Raw genomic sequence first — 21,061 nt, forward strand, 5'->3', positions numbered from 1 at the left:
ATGATGTGGAGCTGCGATGGTGCCCGGAGTGAGGGATATGTACAAGAGCTCTTCCATGAGGAAGCACAGCAGGTATGTCACAGAGCCATTTCCTTTCCCAAATTTCTATCTCCATGGCCTCTGCACTCCTGGTCACCTCTGTGGCAAGGGAACAGGAGTGAAGTAACAAAACTGCCCTTCATTTTGCTGTGTATATCTGAGGTGTATGACTTAGAAAGGGAAAGAAGAGACTCGATTTCCAGAGGGCAAGAGGAAAGAGTTGCCGTAGGAAAACTGCAGTTTCCCTGGAATTTCAGATCTTGCTTCCAGCAGCTCTGAAAAATCACTGTGCCCCAAGACCCAGAGGCCCATGTCTCCTTGAGAAGCAAAGGGTTCTGATCAGATATGACTGTGATAAGAAAACCATCTTGACCTACTCTGTTGGTCCAAGCTGGTTTGTCATATCCTCTCAGGGACTTGTCCCATGCACTGAGAGCCCTGCTTGCCCTGGTGGAGTGTTTGGAAAAGGGACAGGAGGAGAAGCACAGTGTGTAGCTGCTGGCTCTCTGAAGGACCCTTGAATGGTGTTTTTGGTTGATGCATCGGGGTTAATTCATTGAGGCTCAGTGGGGTTCTGCTTATCCTACAAGAATACACACAGGGATTGTGTGGAGCCATCTCTTTCAGGGCCCAGGCACCCAACAGCCCAACAACCCTTCATCTCAGGGACAGCTCACAGCCAAGGAGTGTCTCAGCAGCTGTTGGTGGCTGACTGTGGCACCCCTTGTGCAGCCTGCCCACAAAGCATGAGAGGTAAACCCCAGGCTTTGCTTTCCTCTAGGGATCTCAAACACAGACCAAGCCCTGGTGGAAGATCCAGCTGTTTGTATGGGAGCCTGTGCTTTTTGGAACGTGGGATGGGGTCTTCACCTCCTGCATGATCAACATTTTTGGAGTGGTTCTTTTCCTGAGGACGGGATGGCTTGTGGTGAGCAAGTGCTGACTTGGTTGAATGTTTGAATAGACATTTTCCTCTGCCCTCCCTCACCTTGTATCTCCATCACCACTCAGATGTTTTGGATTTTGTGCTCTTTGTTATAGATGTTGCTTATGCCCTCTGGTATTTTGTACCTTTTCAAAAAGTTCCACTAAAATGTGCAGCTGAATTTGTCTTTGTGAGTGGTTTCCTATCTTAGCTTTCAGAAAGAGAAAGGAAAACACAACAACCAACCTTGACAATGAACAGGGACACCCTTGTGTCATATTGTTGAGGAGAAATTAACACTTTTTCAGGTAAAGTAGTTACAGCCACTCACCCATCTTCCCAACACCACTGAAGGAGGTCTCTTCCAAACATGTCAGTGTTGGAGTTCCTGGTTTTTTGAATGGGGAATCCTCAGTCAGGTGAAATTGTCATTGCTATCAAAGGATCTTCCACTGCTGGGTCCTTAATAGTATCTCTGAGGGTCAGAACCTGGAATAATGTCCCCTCCTGATGCAAAATACTGTATTATGGCTCAAAATTTCCCCTTAGAAGAAGAAAAGTTTCCCCAGAGATGGATGGAATTTAAGCTTCAGGCAGAGTTTCTGTCACAGGCATGGTGGACACCTTCCAAAAGGAGCAGGAAGACACTTGCACTCCGCACTGAAAACTGCTTTGCTGGAGGTGCTGAGGGGAGCTGCAGTTGTTGTGGTGGAGAAGTTGGGATGATTTTTTAGCTTCCTTTTCCTTCTGATTTTATTTCCTCCACATCTCTTTGAAAGCAAGTTACTTCTGGAGCAAACACAAATATAAACAAAGCCTGTAAATGAAAGAAAAACAGAACCAGCTGGAAGCTAGCATGAAAGGGAAGGGAGGAGAAGTCAGGGTTGGCAGAGAGCTCCCCTGGCAGAGGACAGTCATATGTCAAGCTATTCCCAGAGTCAGGCTTTTGCTATAAATTTCCAGAGCTGGAGCTGGGGCTGGTGAAGCTTTGCAGTTCCAGGGGACCTAATCTTGCTGAAATGTTCAACAGGGATTGCTGCTGCACTAACCCCTTCCAGCATGCATGCATAAATAAACATCAGTGCTTAATGGGGGCTTTTTCTTCCCACTTTCTCTGCTTGCTATTGTTGCTGTGAGTCCAGCATTCCCCCTCGGTCTTAGTGTTAACCCTTTATTCTGTAGGAACCATTGGATTACCCATTAATAGCTGCCATAACCTGGTACCACCTTTCTGGAAAAGCCCAAGGCTAAGTGAATGTTTGCATATGGGTTTTTTTTTAAATTTTTTTAACTGAAGCATATAATGTTTATTAACCATTTAACCTGGGGTAAGCAGCTGAAGAAAAAGAACAATTGTCCTTTTAAAAAGAAGTATGGGCTTGGGGTGGGCTGTGGTGCTGACCCAACCACAGCTGTGTTTATAGCAATCCTTGGCTCTGTTCCCCACTGACCAGATAACACCCCTGTCAAAGGCAGCAGGATGCTGAACCAAAATAGGATTTTATGATGATACCAACATCCTGGATATGTTTCTGTTTTTTCACAAAAAAAGAGAAAAGGAAGAAAAGAACCTGGGATTTCAACCAACCCCAGAGCAGGGAAGCAATGGTGATAAAAACCCCATCACGGCTAGCGTGACCTCAGAGATGAGCATTGGTTGAAAGAGGGGATATGGACATGGCCTGGAATATGAGTAAAAGGAAGGGAAGCCAGATGTTAACAAAGCACTGGGCACTGGAGGAGCCTGCTGTTTGCTGTGAACAGCCCTGAGCGATTTGTCTGCAGGGGAAGGTGGGCTGGAACACAAGGGAAAACTCCTGGCCCTGGAAAATAAATTACAGCCACGTGCAAGAGAGTGGGAAAGCCCTGAGCTCAGAAGAGTTCTTAAATTTTTTGGAGCACCTTTTCTTTCTGAAAATCCAACCCTAAATGGCAAACTGAACCCCCCCAAAGAAAGGGGTTTTGCTGGCGTTTAAAGCCACCAACGGGGACCCGCAGCTGTGTTTGTTCAGAGAGTTTTTCTCTTTGCCACACCGTGGTGGGTGCAGCAGCTCCTCCTGGAGCCCTGCCTCTGCCCCAAGCAGGAGGGGTTGTTTTTTTTAGTGGGGCTGAATCCTGTGCAGAAAAGCTCCCGAGGCCAGGCAGGGTGAGAGCCACCTGGCCCTCTGAGCTCACCCCCAGACAAGGGCCGGGCTCGCGGCTTTGTGGCAGCGTTATTTGTCTTCCACGCTGCGTTGCCTTTGGGGTTCTGTTCTTTGGCATCCCATTGTTTGGAGGGATCAGAGCTTTCAAAGGTAAATGTTCTGAAAAATTAAAATGCAGGCCTGATGCTGTTAATAAATCAGTCGTTGCAAATCCCAGGGGTTCAATTTTGAAACTACTTTTTGTTATGAAAGTGTTTTGGTTTTTTTTTTTTTTTTTAAGCATGTCATTGTAAACCATGCAGACAGGCAGTGATCCCATGACTATGGTGGCTGAATCATTGTTTGACCTCATTCCTTTTAAACCAGTGGACAAAATCAGTGATTCATGGAGGAGCCCACTGACAGAGCAGAACCTGCTCATGCAGAGGTCTGCCCAGCCCCAGGCGCAAGGACAAGGCAGGTTCTCATCAAAGGGGTGCTAATAAAGGCTCTGAATTTGGCAATCAATTACGTTAATTGGACAAGTAGGGGTGTCTGTGTGTGTTTCTTTTAATCTGTAATGACTCCAGATCCATAGATCACTAGTGACTAGAAGTGGGTAGGTTCTTATTCTGTCCCAGCAGATTGGTGTGAATTAATCTTTATTTATTTTTTTTTTTCCATTCCAGGGAAACACTGGCATTGTAATGGGCATGTTTCTGGTGTCCTTTGTCATTCTGGTTGCCCTGGTGACAGTCTTGTCTGGAATTGGGGTGTGTGAGAAGTGCAGCATTGGAAGTGGAGGAGTCTACTCCATGATTTCTACTGTCCTTGGAGGTCAAGTAGGGGGCACCATTGGCCTCCTTTACATTTTTGGCCAGGTAATTTTAAAAAGCGATTCAAAGAAAATTTGGAAACTTTGCAATGCAGATATTAATCTTGTGCTGTCCTCCTGCAGAAAGTAATGTTTCAAGTAAAATCTGGGTAATGCAACATGGGAGAGCACCACAGGGAGCACTCAGCCCACGCTGCTCCCCAGGAGCAAGCCTGTGCATGGCAAGGTGCTGCCTGGCAAGGGTCACCCTGCTGGAGGAGCTGAGTGTCTGGACAAGCCGTGCAGGACACGTCCTCCCATCCCAAACTACCCCCACTGCCAGGACATGCCCTTGCTGGCGTGAGACTGAAATTAAACGAAGCAGGAGAGGTCAGGGTGGCCAAGCAAAGCTCACTGAGTGGCTGTGGACTGGCAGGTTGGCCTTGGCGTGCTCCACATGCCCTTAGGGATTGGGCAAGCCTTGGCTGCTTCTCTGTGGGAGCCAGCAGAAGTGGAGCTGGTGTGAGAGGAGAGCTGGGCAGGGGTAAGGGCCACAGCTAATTGACTTCTTGTGAGCCAAAAGTCACAGCTCTGGATTTTCTGAACGATCCTGAGGAGCTGTTGGGGTTGTGAGGCACAAAAATACACAAGTAGTCTACAAAAAGAATGGAAAATAATCACTAAAACCTGCAGTAACTTAACCCTCTCCCCCCATAAAGATGTTATGAACAGTATAAAATGTGGTGAGCAGAGAAGCATTTTTATGGAGGTTTGTTTTTAACTGACTGGCTTACAGCAATCTCCAAAACCCCTGAACAGCCCCCAAACCAAAAATAATCCCCTCTTCTCCTTTCACTCCAGATTAAAAGCAAGTGTCCATAAAATATGAACTGAATCCAGTTACAAGCCAAGATATGGAAGTGGGCCACACATGAGAATCCTTCCTGTCATATTTTCCACTCTTGCTCTCCGAGAGGACCCTGTCTGGGAAAGCAATCAGGTTGCAGCCTGTCCTGAGGGTCGTAAAAGCTGGGCTGCAGCAGCCCTGGCCCCTGGCTTGGCATCCCATGTGCACAGGGGCTGCACAGGGGCTGGCAGCTCACTTAAAATCACTTTGCCTGCTCCCAAAACTGCTGATGCCTTTCCTTTCTCAGCTGTGCTTTCTGCCCAACGTGCCCTGCACCAGCTGCAGGCTGATCCTCTGCTGCAGGATGCTCAGGAGTGCTGTAACCTCTGTCATAAGGCAACTGCTGCCAGAAATGGGGTACTCCCTGCTCCCTGCTCTGACTGGGGCAAGGGGGGAATGACTGGCCATGTGCTGCAGAGGAAGACTCTCAGGGTGTAGCTTCCCTGATCTAAGTGTCTGCCTGTGATGGACGTGAATCCTCCAGGATCTCCAGCCTGGAGGTTCCTGAGTCTGAACAGCTGCATGCCATCAGCCTTGCTGAAAACCACACAAACCCTGCAGCTCCCAGGTGTGGGCCAGGCTGTCCTGAGCACCCTCAGCAGAGCAGTGCTGGGTCAGTCCCAGGTGGGGGATCTGCAGTGGATGAGGGCTCTGCTCTTGCTGTCTTTTGTCCCTTCCAGTCGAGTGGGAGCTGCACATCCCCCAGCTGTGCACAGGGATGGTGGGGTTGCAGCACCCAAGGGCACACCAGCCCTATCAAATGCAGCTGTCTGCCCTGCCCTGGTTTTCCAGGGATTCCATGCACTGGAAGGGCTGTTGCTGGAATGTCAGCTAGCAGGAATTTCTGGAGTGCAACATCCTGGTGTTTTGGGTTGTTGTGCTGCAGTGGTGTTTGAGCCCGTGCTGCAGATGTCCTGTCCTGCAGGCTCTTGGCCAGAGTGTGTATCCTGTCCTGCTGCAAGGCAAACAGGCAGCTTTCCCGGGAGCCCAGGGAGGCACGGCTCACACAGTGTGCTCTCCTCCAAAGGGCAGGCTCCATTCCAGCAGCGAGATGGCGGGCTGGTGAAACATCAGAGTTTGCATCCAAACTAAACAACGAGTTAAAAATAACCCCCAGGAGGCAGTGAAGGGGGAAACAAACTGCTGCTCTTCAGGCAGGTGTTGAACTGGGACCCTTTCCTCCAGAGAAACAGAAGAAGGGAAGAAACAGAGGTTGACTCATCCTTTTCTCTCTGAGAGAAGCCAGTGTGGTTTCTCCTGAAGTGTTAACAGAGGGTAGATGTTACAGTGGAACGCAGCCTTCCCTGTTTGCCCCGCCAGCCCTGCTGCCTTGTGCTGTCCTACAGCAGTAAGGTTCAGTCCCTGCAGGCCACAGTAACACTAAAGGTTGTACTGTGACAGCCTGTGTCTGTCTGTCTGACCAGAGGGCCCCACGGCCCAGCACGGGGCTGTGGATGGGGATCCCTTTTTCTCCCTCGGGGCACTCACAGCGCTGTGTCCCTCAGTGTGTTGCAGGTGCCATGTACATCACTGGCTTTGCAGAGTCCATTGCAGGTGTCCTGAGCCTCAGCAACATCTGGGCAGTGCGCGGCATCTCCCTGGCTGTCCTGCTCGGCCTGCTGGGAATCAATTTGGCTGGGGTGAAGTGGATCATCAGGCTCCAGCTCCTGCTGCTCTTCCTGCTGGCTGTCTCAACACTGGACTTTGTCATTGGGTCCTTTACACATCTGGATCCAGGTAAAACTGGGGGTTCACTGCATTGGGGTCAGCAGGCATTCATTCCCTGGGGTTTTCTCCTCAGCTGTGTTTGTGAAGTGACGCTCACTTGGACAGTGGTAGAGTTCAGAGCTTCCAGATATGTCCCCTGCCCTTTGGTACTGGTCTTTTAGAGACAACCCATAATTTTGCAAGGAGTTTTTGCAGAGCATGACTGAAGATGCCTTATTAATTTAAGTGTTTAACCCCAGGGATTGAGCTCTCAATTTCTGCTCATTATGTTTCACTTGGAGGTATTCTAACAACAGAGAGCATCTGTGTTTGCAGTGTTCTTTGCAGCCTTCTGCCTTGTGCCTGTGAAAATGGAGGATTGTGAATCTGAGCTCTGGAGATCTTGTCTGGACACCTCTGAGGTCGCTTAGACCCTGGCTGTGCTGTGCTGTCCACTGCTGGGTGTGGCATTCTCTGGCCCAGGGCTGTGCTGGGGTCCGAGGAGGGAGCTGGGTGAGGGCAGGTGGCTGCTGGGGTTTCACGAGTTCAGCCTGCAGTGACAGCTCCTGCTCACACCAAGTCCTGTTCCCTTTCTTCTGTCTGTTTGCTGGGAAACACATTTCAGGGCAATAATGAAGTGCAATTAGCTGAGTAAACAGAAGGTGTCACCTTTTTCTTGGCTTCCTCTGTGTCCAGCAGCACCTTGGGGGGGTGCAAGTGACCTACCAAAGTGAGTTTAAGGAAAGATCTTCAGTTTTCATTGACAGCTGTGATTCAGCTGCTGGGCTGGGTGGCAGGAGGTGTCGTGTGGGTACTTGTGGCACCGATGGCACAAGTGTCATTCGTGCTGCTGTTTTATTTTGTGCTGCTGCTGCGGTGTGCAGGGATGGTGGCCTGGGGACAGAAGCAGCTGCTCCCCCGCCAGGCAGAGCCGTATGCAAAGGCATTTACACTTTATATTTAGCATGTAGGAAATGCCCCAAATGAGAGCCTGTGAAAGTTTCAGCAATACTTGTAAGTGAGAATGAAGCAGGGACAGTTGTGTTGCTGTGTTTTGCAGGGAAAACAAGTGACCTGCTCCAAACAGCTGCGTTCCATAGAAGTGTTTTCTAGAGGAAACGGGGCTGGGGGGAGTGTTGTATTCTTGTTGTGCTCCTAGTAGACCTTTCTAATAGTAGAGAAAAACGAATACTCGAGGTGAGACCAGAGAGTAGGAAAGTGAGCACAGGACCAGGAGGCAAGAATTAAAGGAATACAAATGTCAGCAGGAAACGCACCCAAGTGGAGGCCACCAGAGCTGTCTTTGATTTCCTCCACTACCGAGCACTGTCATTTTCTTCTGACAGAAAATAGAGACGGAAAATAGGGACAGGAAGGGAAATGAGGTGGCTGAGCATCGCAGAAGCTGCAGTTTAGCCAAGGCTGACTGAGGAGAGGAGGGCTTCCAGTGCGAGGAAGGAATGGGCTGACGGTGGCCGGGTCCAGCGGCGCCCAGCGCGGCGCTGCCCTGCTGGGGCTCAGCGGCTTCCACAGACATTCCCCGCGGTTTGTTTCCCTCCAGCCGGGGCGGGGGGATCCTCCCGAGCCCTGCATTTCCCCGGCAGGCCTCTGAGTGGTGTGTCAGCACCAAGGGTGAGCGCTGGGCTCCGAGGAGCCTCCTCACGCTGTGCTGTCGCTCTCTGCGCCGCATGGATGGATGGAGGGATGGATGGAGGGAGGGATGGATGCCTGTCTCTTGGGATTGCATCCCCCAGCAAAGCATCCCTCCTGCAAGGATTCGGCAGGTGGGACACGCAGGCGGTGCTGCAGCTCCAGCCTCCAGAGGCAGCTATGACCACGGCAGGGTGCAGTGCACCAAAGCCCAGCACCAGGGGAAGCATTTGAGACCCCTTTGGGGTGGGCATGCCCCGGATCAGCCCTCCACAGCCCTCAGGAGCGTGCAGTTGTTCTCAGTTCGGTTCCGTGGCTGCAGCAGGAGCTGAGATGCAAAGGCAGCACGCAGGGAGAGGTGGTTTTTGAGGCTGGAGCTGTGAGCTGCGTTGTAGCTGACAGCTTGTCTGGGTCGTGTCCTTGTTTTATGACAGGTTTATGGGGTTTCAGTTCACAGCCTTGGGTCTCAGTCTCTGACCCTGTAAAATGGGCCTTGTGCAGCCATCCTGCCTTTTCTGCCATAGCAGCCTTTTCCCTCACTTAACATTTCCAAGCGCTGCGCATACATGAAATGACTGCACATCTGCCAAGCAGCAGTTGCTTGAATTTAAATAATCTCCAGGAATGCCTGTCCATCTTGAAGGTCTTAACTGGCTGCCTTTGTGTGGTTGGGCTGGGTGGAGTCCCCTGCTCTTCTCCCCATTCCCGCAGCTCACACCCAGGCACACACCAAATCGGATATTGTCCAAGCACTCACTCCCTTCCTGTGGTTTGCCTTTATTTTTAGTCTGAGGACGGAGCATGTTTACACAAAAGGGGGCTTCTCAGCAGGGCTTCCTGCTGCTCTTTCTCCTTTTTTTTTTTTTTCCTCTCTCTTGCTGTGGCTCGCTCCTGCTCCAAGAGCCAGCTGGGCTCCTGCAGCCAGGAGCTGGGGCTGGAGCAGCTGAGTGCCTCCAGCAGACAGGGAGTGCTCTGGGTCACTTGTCCAGATGCTGCTGACCCCTCTGGGCCTGCCAGGCTACCCTGTCCCTCTGCCTGGCCCCCAGGGTTTTTGCTGCTCTCCACAGTCTGCCTGCAGGGTGGGGTGGGACCCGCTGATTTTTTGGAGTTAATCCTAAATCCTCCCTTGGCTTCGGCTGGCACTTCCCCTGGGGCTTGGTCACAGTCCCAGGCTGGGATGCCTGCCAAGGGTGGGTAGTGAGGAGAGGGGCTCCTGTTCTGTCTGAGAACGAGCCTCGCTGAGCTGCCTCTGGCCACCCAACTTACAGTTCAGTCTCTCCTCCAGGAACAGAGTCCCCCGTGCTCCTTCCTTCAGACAGGAGACATCCCTACTCCCTTTCTCCCTAGGCACAGGTTAGTGTTTTTAGCAGACCTAACACAGGTGAATTGAAATCAGTCAGTGCTTGACTTCTCTACCCATCACCAAGACCCAACACTAGCTACAGATTTTCATAGTAACAATGCAGGGTTTTTTTAGCTTGTGTATGTCTGTATTTTAATGATGGAGGTCCATACCTCAACATCAACCTGAGTTATTTTGGGAGGAGCAGTGAAAGTAGACGAGAGGATGCTCCTCTCCCTGACCAGTTTCTCAGAACAGTATGTGAAACTTTTTGGCCTTTTCACATCCTGAACATTAGAGTCACGGAAAAAAGAAGATAAGCCATCCGTTAATGCCCACTATTTTATTTTCCTAGCATATCTCTGCTAATTTTTGTGTAGGGTGACTCCCAAATACTCCCTTTCAATTAGGCGCCTGCTTTCCTGTTTTGGCAGCGGCTCCCAGGTGCCCTGTGAAAGCAGAGCTGCTGTGGGAGCTCGGGGGGGCCGTCCCTGGGAGGAGGGCTGCTGTTCATTTGGTTGTGCTTTGATGGGGAGATGAAAGGAATCACAACTTGAGCGAAAGAGGCCCAACAACAGCCTCTTAAATGGCTGGTGCGGGTGAGAAATAAATTATCTTGCTAGTAATTCAGTAATTGTGTCCCCTTGGGCTGGGATCCCCTGGTCCTGCAGTAGATGGTACCACGTGGCTGGGGTGAGCGTGGAGCTTGGCTGTGTGGGGTTAAACCCCTCTCCTCAGGCTGGGAAATCTGGGTAGTTCCTTTCTCAGAGATGCAGGGAGGTTTGAAAGGCATATTGCTGTCAGGGTTCTTCTGCTTGGGATTATTTTCAATGCAAACCACATCCTTCATGTCACCCACTTGGGTTTCAGCTTCCCTAAGCTGCTCACACAGAGCCCAGAAAACTCATTTATCATCTTCATTTATTCCTCTGAGGAGAAGTGCTTTGGAGGATTCATCCCCCTCCAATGTTCTATGGCTGAGCTGGGAGCTGGTGCTGTCCTGTGGGTATCACTGGTGAGGATTTGTGGGAGATGAGTTTTGCCTGGAGCTGCTCCAGCAGACAGGGAACCTGTAATTGTTGAAGTGATTTATGTATATAGACACTCTGGTGTTGTAAAGATGCCTCAAATGCTGCCTCTGGGGCTTGATGGACTGAATTAATTAAAAATATTCCCAGAGATTGAATACGAAAGTGATCAAAGCATCCTAATCAGGGGCTTCTGCTTGGCTCTGGGTTGTTTTATTTTATTTTTGGGCACAAGGGGTGTGCCCCAATATCATAAGAGAGGGTGCAGGAAGGATGTGTGTGTCAGAAGATGATCTGCAGCAAATCCCAGAGGCTTTATCCAGGCTGATTGCTGACTTCCTGGCCTGAGACACATCTGGAAACTGGCATCAAATCCCAAGTAGAAATCACCGTGCGAGCGGCAGCAGAAAAAAAATAAAATCCCACTTTGCTACTGAACGAGGTACACACCGTGGTGAATAAAGGCAGGAGGCTGCTAATACACTCTTTATTTATTAAAAAACATGGGATTGCTTTTCCCAGGTTTTTCCAATTATAGTGCATTGAATGGCCCTGACATCACTCTTGAGTCGGGGCCAGCCTATTCAACAGTCTGGCGAAGACATTTATTAACTGGTTACCTGCCAATTGTCTGGGCTAGGAGCTGCGGGACAGATGTGTTTTGGAAAGTGATAACATTGTTAGAGGCCTTATTTAGATAGTGAGAGGAAAGCTACACCACTCCGTCCAGGTTCTCTGAAGTAGGTATTTAAAGAGTTTATTTGGAAGAAAAAAACAAAGCGGTTAGCTGGAGATGCAGCCCTGTTTGTAGGTAGGTTTTCACGGTGTTTCCCTGCTGGAGGACATCCAGCAGAAGGACTGAGCTGAGGAGCAGCAGTCCCGATTGCCGGCAGATGCTCAGGTGTCAGCACAGCTGCTGCCCCCGGGGCTGGGGCTGGCATCCCTGTGTCCCTGCTCTGCAGGCAGGGATGCCCAGGCAGGATTCCCGAGCCCACCGCCCCGAGGCATCTCCCAGGAGGTGGGTAAAGAGGGGAGGAGGGTCAGGGTCTGCGGTCCCGCCCTCCTGCCCCTGCTGGGCTGCACTGGGGATGGATGCCATGTGCATCCAATCTGCTCCTAAGAATTCCCAGTGGTGCATCCTTTGCTGCATCCTTAGGGACCCTGCTTTTGTCACTTGCCAGGCTAACCCCCTCTCCCTGCAGCCTAAACCCACTGTTTTGGGTCTCTTGAGGGCTTGGCACAATGTGGTGTCCTTCCTTTTTGCATTGAACCACCTTTTTGCTTGGATGACCTCTGGTCCTCTTCAGTCTTCTCTGGGCTGCTCCAGCTGGGCAGCCACGGGAGTGAGCAGCCCTGTGCCGCAGGATGAGCAGAGTCCTGGCCTCCCCTGACACCCTAAATGTGCCACTGAATGGTGCTGTCGTGCACTGGCTGGCCCAGGTCCATTCCTGGAGCCAGGAGAGGGTTTGCTGAGGTTGTTAGACGTTTAAGCTTGCTCAGTGGGTAATGGAGTTCTGATGTACACAGGAGGTTTTGTACACGTGGATTTAACCTTTAATTGCTTTGCTGTTTCCATGTGAAGCAGTGCTAAGCTCATATTCCTAGAACTTGTAAATAAATCCTGAAATACCTTGGCTGGCTTTGTTCCCTGCTAGATTCTGCCTTCATGTGGGCTTTCCCCATCCATTCCTCCCATAAAACCTCCAGTGCAGGCTCTCCTTCAGCAGCAACTTGTCTAATGCTAGAGAACTAATAAAACCGACTGGTTTGAGGAAGATATATATCATCCCACAATTTCTCCCTCTCTCCTCATTGCTGTGTTTGGATGGGACAGCTTTATTTAATTGTATTGATTTTTTTTCTCTTTTTTTTTTGGTGCCACTATATAATAGTTTTCAAATGATGGAGATATTTTGCCTCTTCTTTTTTTTTGTTCCCTCAGTGTTTAATTCCAGTCACAGTTCAGCTGTGCCTTGAATCAGCTTTCCTTATTCAGGGATTTAATTTATTAAGATAACTTCTAGATATTAGATTCTTCCTCCAGCCACTTCATTTCTGGTTTGCATTCCTCTCCTAGGCTAGAGAGAAAACTTTGTGTGGGAAATAGGTCCTTATCTACTGTTCATCCTCTCCCCTGGCTTGAGTTAACAATTTTTGGCCTTTTTTGTTTGTAAATAAGGGATTTTATCCTGGTTGTACCTTCACTAACCTGGATGGTGGCTCAGTGGTTCTTTCTGGTTTTCTTTTTTACTTGAAGGGGGAAATGCATCCATTGAAAAATTGATTTTTGTAGGGAAAATGTATTTTATGACTTACACGGAATTAAATTAATAGTTTCAAACAAGCAAACAAAAAATCCTTTTAGGTGACAACAACTTGTTCAGCATTTTCCAAAATCAAACGCTGTTTGATTTGATTTGCATTGTGAAGCCAGACTTAAGGCTGTAGCTGTGTATGTGTTGTGTAGAGAGGATAATGAAAACCTTCCAAAAATAAAAACAAACTATCATTTTAGACACAAAATCAAAAAATCAACAAAAGGAATAGTTTTCCTTTGAAGTACCACTGTCATATGGATAATATATCCATAATTTATTATGGGAAGCTGGGAATATGGGATGCTGTACTCATGAGGATGGCAGAAGGCTCATGGCAGGATCTGGTGGATTAAGTTGTATCATCTTTCTTTTGAAAGATGGGGATCTGATCAGCATGGACTGGGCTTTGTCCCAAACAATACACAGAGTAGCTCTGAGATGGAGGGGAGGTCACTCCACGAGTCCAAAGGATGTGTGTCATCACCACTGAACTGCCACTCATCTTCCTCCAATTGTTGTGCCTTGCCTCAGCCTAAATTCTCATCTCTCAAGCTTTTCACTGGAGAAGTTCTTCAGAGCCTCCCACAGCTGGGCACTCTGGGCATGACTTCCAAGAAATACCATTCTGTAATGGCATTTCATAATGATACCCCATTGATGAAAACTATTTTCCTGGAAGAAAGATGGAGCAAGGGGCACTGTATTTCTTGTCCTCTTTGCAATGAATAAAATAATTTTCACCAGCTGGTTTGAATACCATTGAACAAGCCAGGCTGAAAATACCACATCAAAGAAATAAAATAGTAATGGAAGGATTTATATATTACAGCAAGTCTAGTGCTTAGTGTTAAATAATGCAAAACCTAAGAAGATTTAAAAAGTTGAAACACCTGTGTTAAAACCTCTTACGTTTTTTGTCCTAACCAGACTTTCAGAGTTTCTAACCACAGAGAATGTTCATTTTCTGGCTTTTTTTTTGGGAAAAATTTATTAAACCCCACCAACCTGTAGAGACAGAGTAAGTGCCAAAGAGCTCTTCCACTAGCTGCTTCCATGGGCACATTCCTAAGCTTTCCTTTATTTAAGCAGTGCTTTTGTGATGAGGAGCTGCCCGTGCAGGCTCCGAGTGTGCTCTTGTGTACGTTAGTGGTTTTCCACTTTCCCCAGAAGCTGAGGCAGAGATAAAGCAGGCACACAGGGAGTTGGGTAGAAATTAGCATTTCCTCCCACCCCGTCCAGTCCTGCAGGAGATTCGGTGTGGCTGGGGGGAGCCTGGGGGAGCATAGGCTGCCTCCTGATCTGAGAGAGGTGACAGCATCCTGCACATGAAAATTGCTCCATTAGCTACAGACAAACATCGGAGACAGATTTAAGCAGCTCCCTTTGTTTATTCTGCCTTTTATGCTATTTTTAGCTGTTGGCTAGCACCCAGTGCTGCAGGTCCATTGCCTTCAGGGAGAGGAGGTGCTCGTCATCTGATGGCTCTCATGGCTGGGCTGCTCCACGAGGAGATGGGGGTGCAGTTACCAAAGAGGATAACTATGTAAAGGGATGATGACGCTTTTTTTCCCGGGTTTCCTCAAACAGATCGTCCCTGGCGCTTTTGCTCCAGTTCTTCTTGCTCGCCTCAGGGTATTCAGTGCAGAGATGCCACGTCCCCCCAGCCTCCTCTAGCACAGCAGACCATTGCGCTGGCTGATGTCAAGCCTCTTTCCAAGAAGCATCCTGCTGACCTGCAGGACGCGCTGCCGAACCCCTGAGCAATTTAAGAAGAGGTCGCCCAGAGTGCTTTCCCTCGACAGCGCTGTCAGCATCCCCGCTGGATCGTTGTCTGCTCGGCTGGGCGCTGTTTATGCCCGGGCTGATTCATCGCCCGGCAGCGGGGCACCGTCCCGGTGCTGCTCCTGCCCTAAGTGACATCCGAATCCCCCGGGTTTGCCGCTGCTGCTGGGGATGGAGGCTGGTTTTTGGGAGAGGGTTAGTGGTGGGATCCCCCGGAGCCCCCAAGCAGCAGGAAGCCGCATTGTGTGTTGACTTTAAACAGGAGGTTTGGGAGATCAGCTCTGGAGCAGAAAACAGGGACTCGGGAGGAACAAACACTCGCTGCTTCAGAAGGGCGGCGATTTCCTTTCGGGTAAACACGTCATTAATCTCAGGGAGCACATTCTTTTCCATCAAAAGATAAGGGATTCCAGTTGCCTTTCTCAGGGCTTGGCCTTTTTAGATTGTTTTAACTGTGGCTTTCGCTCCTTCAATTACAGACTGTACATACTCTCTCTTTTTAGGTCTGCTGGCTTTATTGTGGGTGCAGAGAAAGTATTGGGCAAGGGAACTCCTTCCCTGCTTTCTTTAAATTTGCTCTAATCCTTCCTCCCTACCACCCTCTTGCCAAACTTTTTTCCCACTAAAACCTGTCTATTTTTTGCTACTTGCAGCTCTGACGAATTTGAAACGTAAGTATGGTGTTTGTCCTGATTCGTGAAACAATCTCCCTGATGCTGATGATAAAACAGGACCTTATTTGTTCACAAGTGGTAAAACAGCAAGGAGCTTCTCTCCCCACCCTGGGCTGCCTCTTGCTGCTCAGTTTTGGTTTGGCCCTTTTGACTTGCTGTGAGGTATGGGGCGATGCTGGCTGTGGCAATTTTCGTTCTGACACGTGGGGTCACAGCAGTGGCAGAGGTGCTGCTTTTGCTCCCTGTGCCTTGGGGTCTGTGGTCACTCTGAGCCCTTTTGATCATTAATGTGCTTAACTGGCAATTAGGGATGAAATTACAGAGGGAATTGAGTCTCTTTGCATTCTTACCTCCTCTCCCAACACTTTCTGCTAAGGGCTGCCAACAGCAACATGGGTTGGGGTGGGGTAGAGCAGGAGCTGAGGAGCTCCCACATCCTGCATCTCTCGGTGCCCTGGCAGCTCAGGCAGATGCTCTGCAGCCTTTCTTCACTGTCAGTGTGGCCACATGCTGATGTGTTAATTGCGTAATAGCTTCATTTTTATCACTGCATAATCATTGACCTGCACATGTTCAATACAAAAATTCCTCTCTATTTTTTTTCCCTTGACCAGTCTGAGATTCTTAAAGCAGAAATACTGAGATTGTGGGAGCTGCCTGCAGGCAGGATATGGTCCTGAGGACTGAGATGAAGCAAAGTCATGATATAATTTGTGACATATGGAGAGGGAATGATCCTGTGTTTGCTCTTCTCTGCTAGGCTGCACATGCCCCCATCTCCAGCTATGGAACTGTGCTGCTGCCCACAAGTCCAGCGTGGAACTGATGTGCTCCTGGCTTGCAGGACATGTGCAGTGCTGCATGCTGACTCACGTGGCACAGGTGTTGCACTGGAGCTGCAGAAAAGGGTAACCTGGGTTTGGTGCATGTGGTCCCCTGGGTCCACAGTGAGTCCAGCAGTAGCTGACAGGAGACGGGGGCATCAATCTCACCAGTTTGCTCCATCTCCTCACACTCTGCTCCCCTGCAGCTCTTCTCTTTTCCTTCTGCTTCTTCCCAGTCTTCCAGCCAAAACCTGTCTATCCAAAGGTGAAGCAGGAGATGTCCTGGAAGATGTTAAAACATTTTTGTATTCCTGTACAAGTTCAGCAAAGGTCATGTTTATTCTCTGTTCTTGTCAGCACGGCTCTGCTGCTCAACGCCCTTTGCTTCCATGACTCATCAGTTCCCTCACCATTCTCTTGGAGAACTGGGACTTTCTGGTGAAAATCTGTTTGTGCATCCTGCAGGTTGAGTGTCAGCCCACAGCAAGAGGACTGAGCAGTGCACTGGCAGCATGAGAAAGCCACCACAGTGTCCTCTCTCCACCTCCAGTACTAATGCCTTCTGCCTGTTTTCCTTCCCAACCTTTTCACATTTTTCTCCTACATTTCTGGCTGCACCTGACCTGTACCAGGCTGGCAGCAGTAGGGCAGTGGTAGTGTTGGACTTGCCTGGGAAAAAATATTGTGAGGACCTTGGGAGCTGGAGCTGGGTAGTTGTGAATGCATGGCTACAGAAACAGGCCAGCCTTGGAAGAGCTTGGGAATGTGGTTGTTAATGTTGGTGTTAAACGAGCCCAAACACAGGAAGCCAGGTGTGTGCATGGAGAGATGTGGAGGCTTGTGACTGCACTGCTTTGATTGATTTATTTTTCATTCTATTGGGAAAGATGACTCAGGTGTTATTTGTGACCATGGTGGCCTCTTCATGCCTCTGATTATGCCAATCCACCATTTCCAGTGCCCATTGCTGGGTGTGCTGTGTGGCACTGCAGGGCTGTGGCTGTGGCCAGCTGGACCCATGTCATTTTCTGTCACATCCAGTGCTTCACTGAGGAAATCCAGACCCACCCAGAGCGTGGCTGTGTTGGTGCACAACATCTTTCAGAGCTGTTGCATCAAATGATCCCGTGCTGTTTGTTGCTTGAAGTTAAATTTCAGTGTTTGCATTGGGGGGCGGCAGGAGGAACAGAAATATAAAGTCCTTGAGGTTTGGGCACCGTTCATGGCTTTGCACCCATCTCTGCACATCCACAGTCCCTGTGTGGATGGTTAACCCTGTGCATCTGCAATTGCTCACTGTGATGCTGAAAAACCTATTGCTGGTGGTGCTTTGGCATCCAAATTTTACTTCATTTAAGGCAGACATGCCTAACTTTCCTTTGACAAGTGAATATGCTGCTGTCATGTGATAAGCTGTGGGTTGTATGTGTGTTTGGGGGAGTTTGGTCACCACCACCCAGATGATGGGTGAGCTTATTCTGCATGCAGGAGAAGAATTTGTATTTCAGGGGCTTTTTGAGGGAGAATTTCACTCCTTCCCTGCTGTAGAGCACTCCAGCCTATGTAGGAATTAAATTGGTTTAGGACACCCAAGAGTCACCTGACAGACCACAACCTCTGAAAGTTACGAGCCTGACAGGGCTTGACTTGCCCGTGGGGGAGTCAACAGCTGAGAAGTTTTGGACTGGTACCTTGCCCTCAGCTAAGTTTGGAGGAGGAAAATGTAAGCAGGTGGTTGGTGAGGAGTGGAACTTTATCTTACTGCAGAGGTGTGTGTTCAGACGAGGATGGCACGGTGGGGCCAGGCTGTGAGGACCATTCCTGTTTTCTCCACAGTGGTGTGCTTGGATATCTCCAGCACCCCCACCAGGACCTCGTTCTGGTTGTGTGCTTGGACTGGCATCCAAGGGGAACAGCTGGAATTCAGAACTTATGCCAGAAGGGTTTAGTGGTGGAAGAAGAAATTGGAAAAAGATAGAGAGCAGAGACAATTATGCCAAGGATATATAATTATTCTTTGGCACTCCATGTTTTACACATCACACAGGATCCTGAAAATGCTGAGGTCAGACCTGGGAAATGTGCTGCAAGACAAACACTTCCAGCTGTTCCCCTGAAAGCAAATCTCAGCAAGTACCTTCCAGGAGGGAATGTGTGGGCTCACTTATTTTGGAAAAGAAAAAATCTCACCATTTCAAGCCTTCACCATTCACCTTTGTAATTAAAATCTCTAATCACAAGCAGAGTGCAATATGGGACTGTCTTCAGGGAGCTGTTTCTTAAGGTGGTTTTCCACTTTTGCACTATTTAGCCCCTGCCTCGGTGCCAGGCTTTACTTAACCTTAAGCTTGTGAACAGGCTTATTGAATTTGGCCAAGACTTAACTAATCTGTAATGAGCTCCAGGTTGCCTGGAACTTGGCAGCTCCGCCGTGCTCTGTGCTGTTGCATAATGGCCTGACCCTGAGTAACCACAGCTTCTCCTTGAGCCCCTTCTCCAGCCTCTTTGAGTTCCCATTCTGGAACCCTGGGCTTCATGGAGGGGCTGCCCTCATAAGGGGAGTCCTGAGTGCCAAAACCCTCGTGCTTTCATGCTGTTCCACAGGGTGAGAGGTGGGAGAGAGTACAAGAAAAGCCCAAACCTGCTGGGGAAGAGAGGGGATGCAGCAGACGAAAGCTGGTGCCTCCTCCCAGGCATCTGTGATGGATAGAAAGACATCAGAGTCCTCACCATCTTCCTCCTCCTCTTCCTCTGGCTACCTCAGGCTGGTGTGCAGCCTCCTGTGGTCCCCCTGCAAATGTGAGAGGAGGATGCCCATCCTGAAAGCTCTTCCATTTAAAACTTGCTAGGTGGTTTTTACTGTTTATTACATCATTTTAGTAAGAGCAACTGGAAGGACTTGATTTGTGAAGAATCACAGGAATAGTTCAGATGCTGCTCTAAGGAATATTTTCCCTATTGTTTACTTAGATCAGCTCAACCACTTGAGAAATGCATTATTTGCTTTCTACTTATTGAGTATCTAATGATGAAAATAAATTGTTACTGCCCTTTATTGTGCATTTCCCATTAGGCTGACACGGCACAGAGAAGGAACCAGATTCTCTTCTTCTAGCATGACACAGGGAAGATTGTTTATAGCACTTCAGCTCCAGCCCTCTGCAAGCCAGCTGAGAGCAGGATCATTAAAGGCAGGATTTAGAGGCTGTAGGGGTTGCAAAAATTGATTGAGAGCAAAATTTTTCGGAAAAATATTTTGTAATGAACAAGGAGGGAGCAATCTGCTTTGGATCTTATACCCAGCAGGAAGCTGGAGAAAAAGATCTCCTTACAGAAAAAATGTATAAAATGATCTTGCCTCGTTTGAAGATCAGAGTGCCAAATATAGACCCTATCTCATTTCCTTCCCTCCTCCTTCCGAAGCTCGTCCTTTTGAAGTGCACTTTCAATGGGATGTGGATAATTGACTCTGCGAACAACTGACCGAGGGCTCTGTTGGTTTAACCGATCGGTCTCAGTTGCTGATTCCTGTTTTGTTTTGGATGATTTCAGCCCAATTGCCCTGTCAGCTACAATTAGTCACATTAATATTAATAAGCTGAAAGGTCACAGATGTCTTGAACTGGTCACAGGCACGTGGGCAGGCAGGAGATGCTCCCAGCATGTTGTCCTCAGCCCCATGCTCGCGTGCCCTTAAATTGATGGTGGCTGCAGATGCTGGTCTGATCAAAAGGGAGGTGAGGTTTGCTTCACGGGAGGGTGATTGAGTGAGAAATGAGGGTGCAATGACAACTAACATTTGGATGAACTCTTTAATTAGTCAAGAAGGTTCCTGGTTCTGTATACAGGGGAAATGTGGAATGGCCTCTCACCTGCCAGAGCTGTGAGGAGAGGAAGCAGAAGTGGGATGGAGTTGTAGGCACATCCTGTGGCTCTTTCAACAAATCCATGGCTGTTGTTTTCTCTGGTTCCAGTGAAATCTGCCATGGATTTGGGCTTTCATCTCTTCCACTGAGGATTTCCACCTAGGGGAATAAAGTAGGAAAGGGAGCAACATACAAATGAATGGAGCACTAGGGGATCATTTAATTTCTTAAGGCTGATAGGGCTCAGATGCACACAGATGTAGGTCAGACATTGGACTCATGGGTCTCATGGTCACTGTGGGGTCATAATGTGGCCAAAATTGTACCACAGAAAATGCAGCCTGGCTGTTCACTGGTCTGTACACTTGATCTTTTGTACGAGGAAGGAAACAGAAGGCACCCAAAGTGCCTCATTTGAATTATATAACCCCAAAACACCATTGGAAGACCCCAGCTGGAGATGGTTTACTTACAAAGCAGGATGCTGTGCCTGGTGAGGTTCTGCAACAGTCTGGTTTTGGTTTGATGTTATTTGGCTTTTTTCTTAACTTCCTGGAGGATGGAAAAGGGAATGTGCAGATTCACTCAGAAGATGAACCCCAGCTGGGAAGAGCTTGCAGCAGCCTGCAGATAGGGTCAGGATTTCAGATGGCCTCCACAAACTGGGCAAGTGGTATGAAAAGGACAATTTGTGATTAGGGAAAACCAGAATGATAGGAATATGTGAGAGTAATACGTCAAGAGAGGCTAGAGTTCACTTCACAGTGGGGCAAACTTTTATCAAGTGGCATAGATGTATTTGATGCTGCTGCCTCAAAGCTCTGGTTGGAGAAGGTCTGAAGATCTTCGTGGGATGAGATGAGTATTTTGTTCACTTTTTAAATGAAAAATTAACATTTCTCTGAGGAGCACACACTTGGTGAAAAATCCCTTGGCCAAGGACCAACATTTCCCTTGAGCAGTTTGGTGGGAGCTCTGCAGACTGGCCACGGGCTGTGCTGCCATGACCATCAATTCTGGTTGAAGCCACACCAGTCTGGACTTACAGGGACACACAGCCTA

General features: G+C 48.8%; 1 protein-coding gene across 1 annotated transcript in view; it reads left to right on the forward strand.

Annotated features, from left to right (window-relative positions):
• SLC12A8 (solute carrier family 12 member 8) overlaps positions 1–21,061 on the forward strand; it is a 47,173-nt gene continuing 26,112 nt past the window's right edge. The window contains exons 1-4 of the mRNA XM_041473396.1: positions 1–72; positions 821–967; positions 3,777–3,968; positions 6,314–6,545. Coding sequence (XP_041329330.1) covers positions 1–72; positions 821–967; positions 3,777–3,968; positions 6,314–6,545 — 643 coding nt within the window. The remainder of the gene's footprint in view (positions 73–820; positions 968–3,776; positions 3,969–6,313; positions 6,546–21,061) is intronic.

The sequence above is a fragment of the Pyrgilauda ruficollis genome, unplaced genomic scaffold (genome assembly GCF_017590135.1).
Source record: "Pyrgilauda ruficollis isolate IOZ18807 unplaced genomic scaffold, ASM1759013v1 scaffold3, whole genome shotgun sequence".
NCBI lineage: Eukaryota > Metazoa > Chordata > Aves > Passeriformes > Passeridae > Pyrgilauda > Pyrgilauda ruficollis.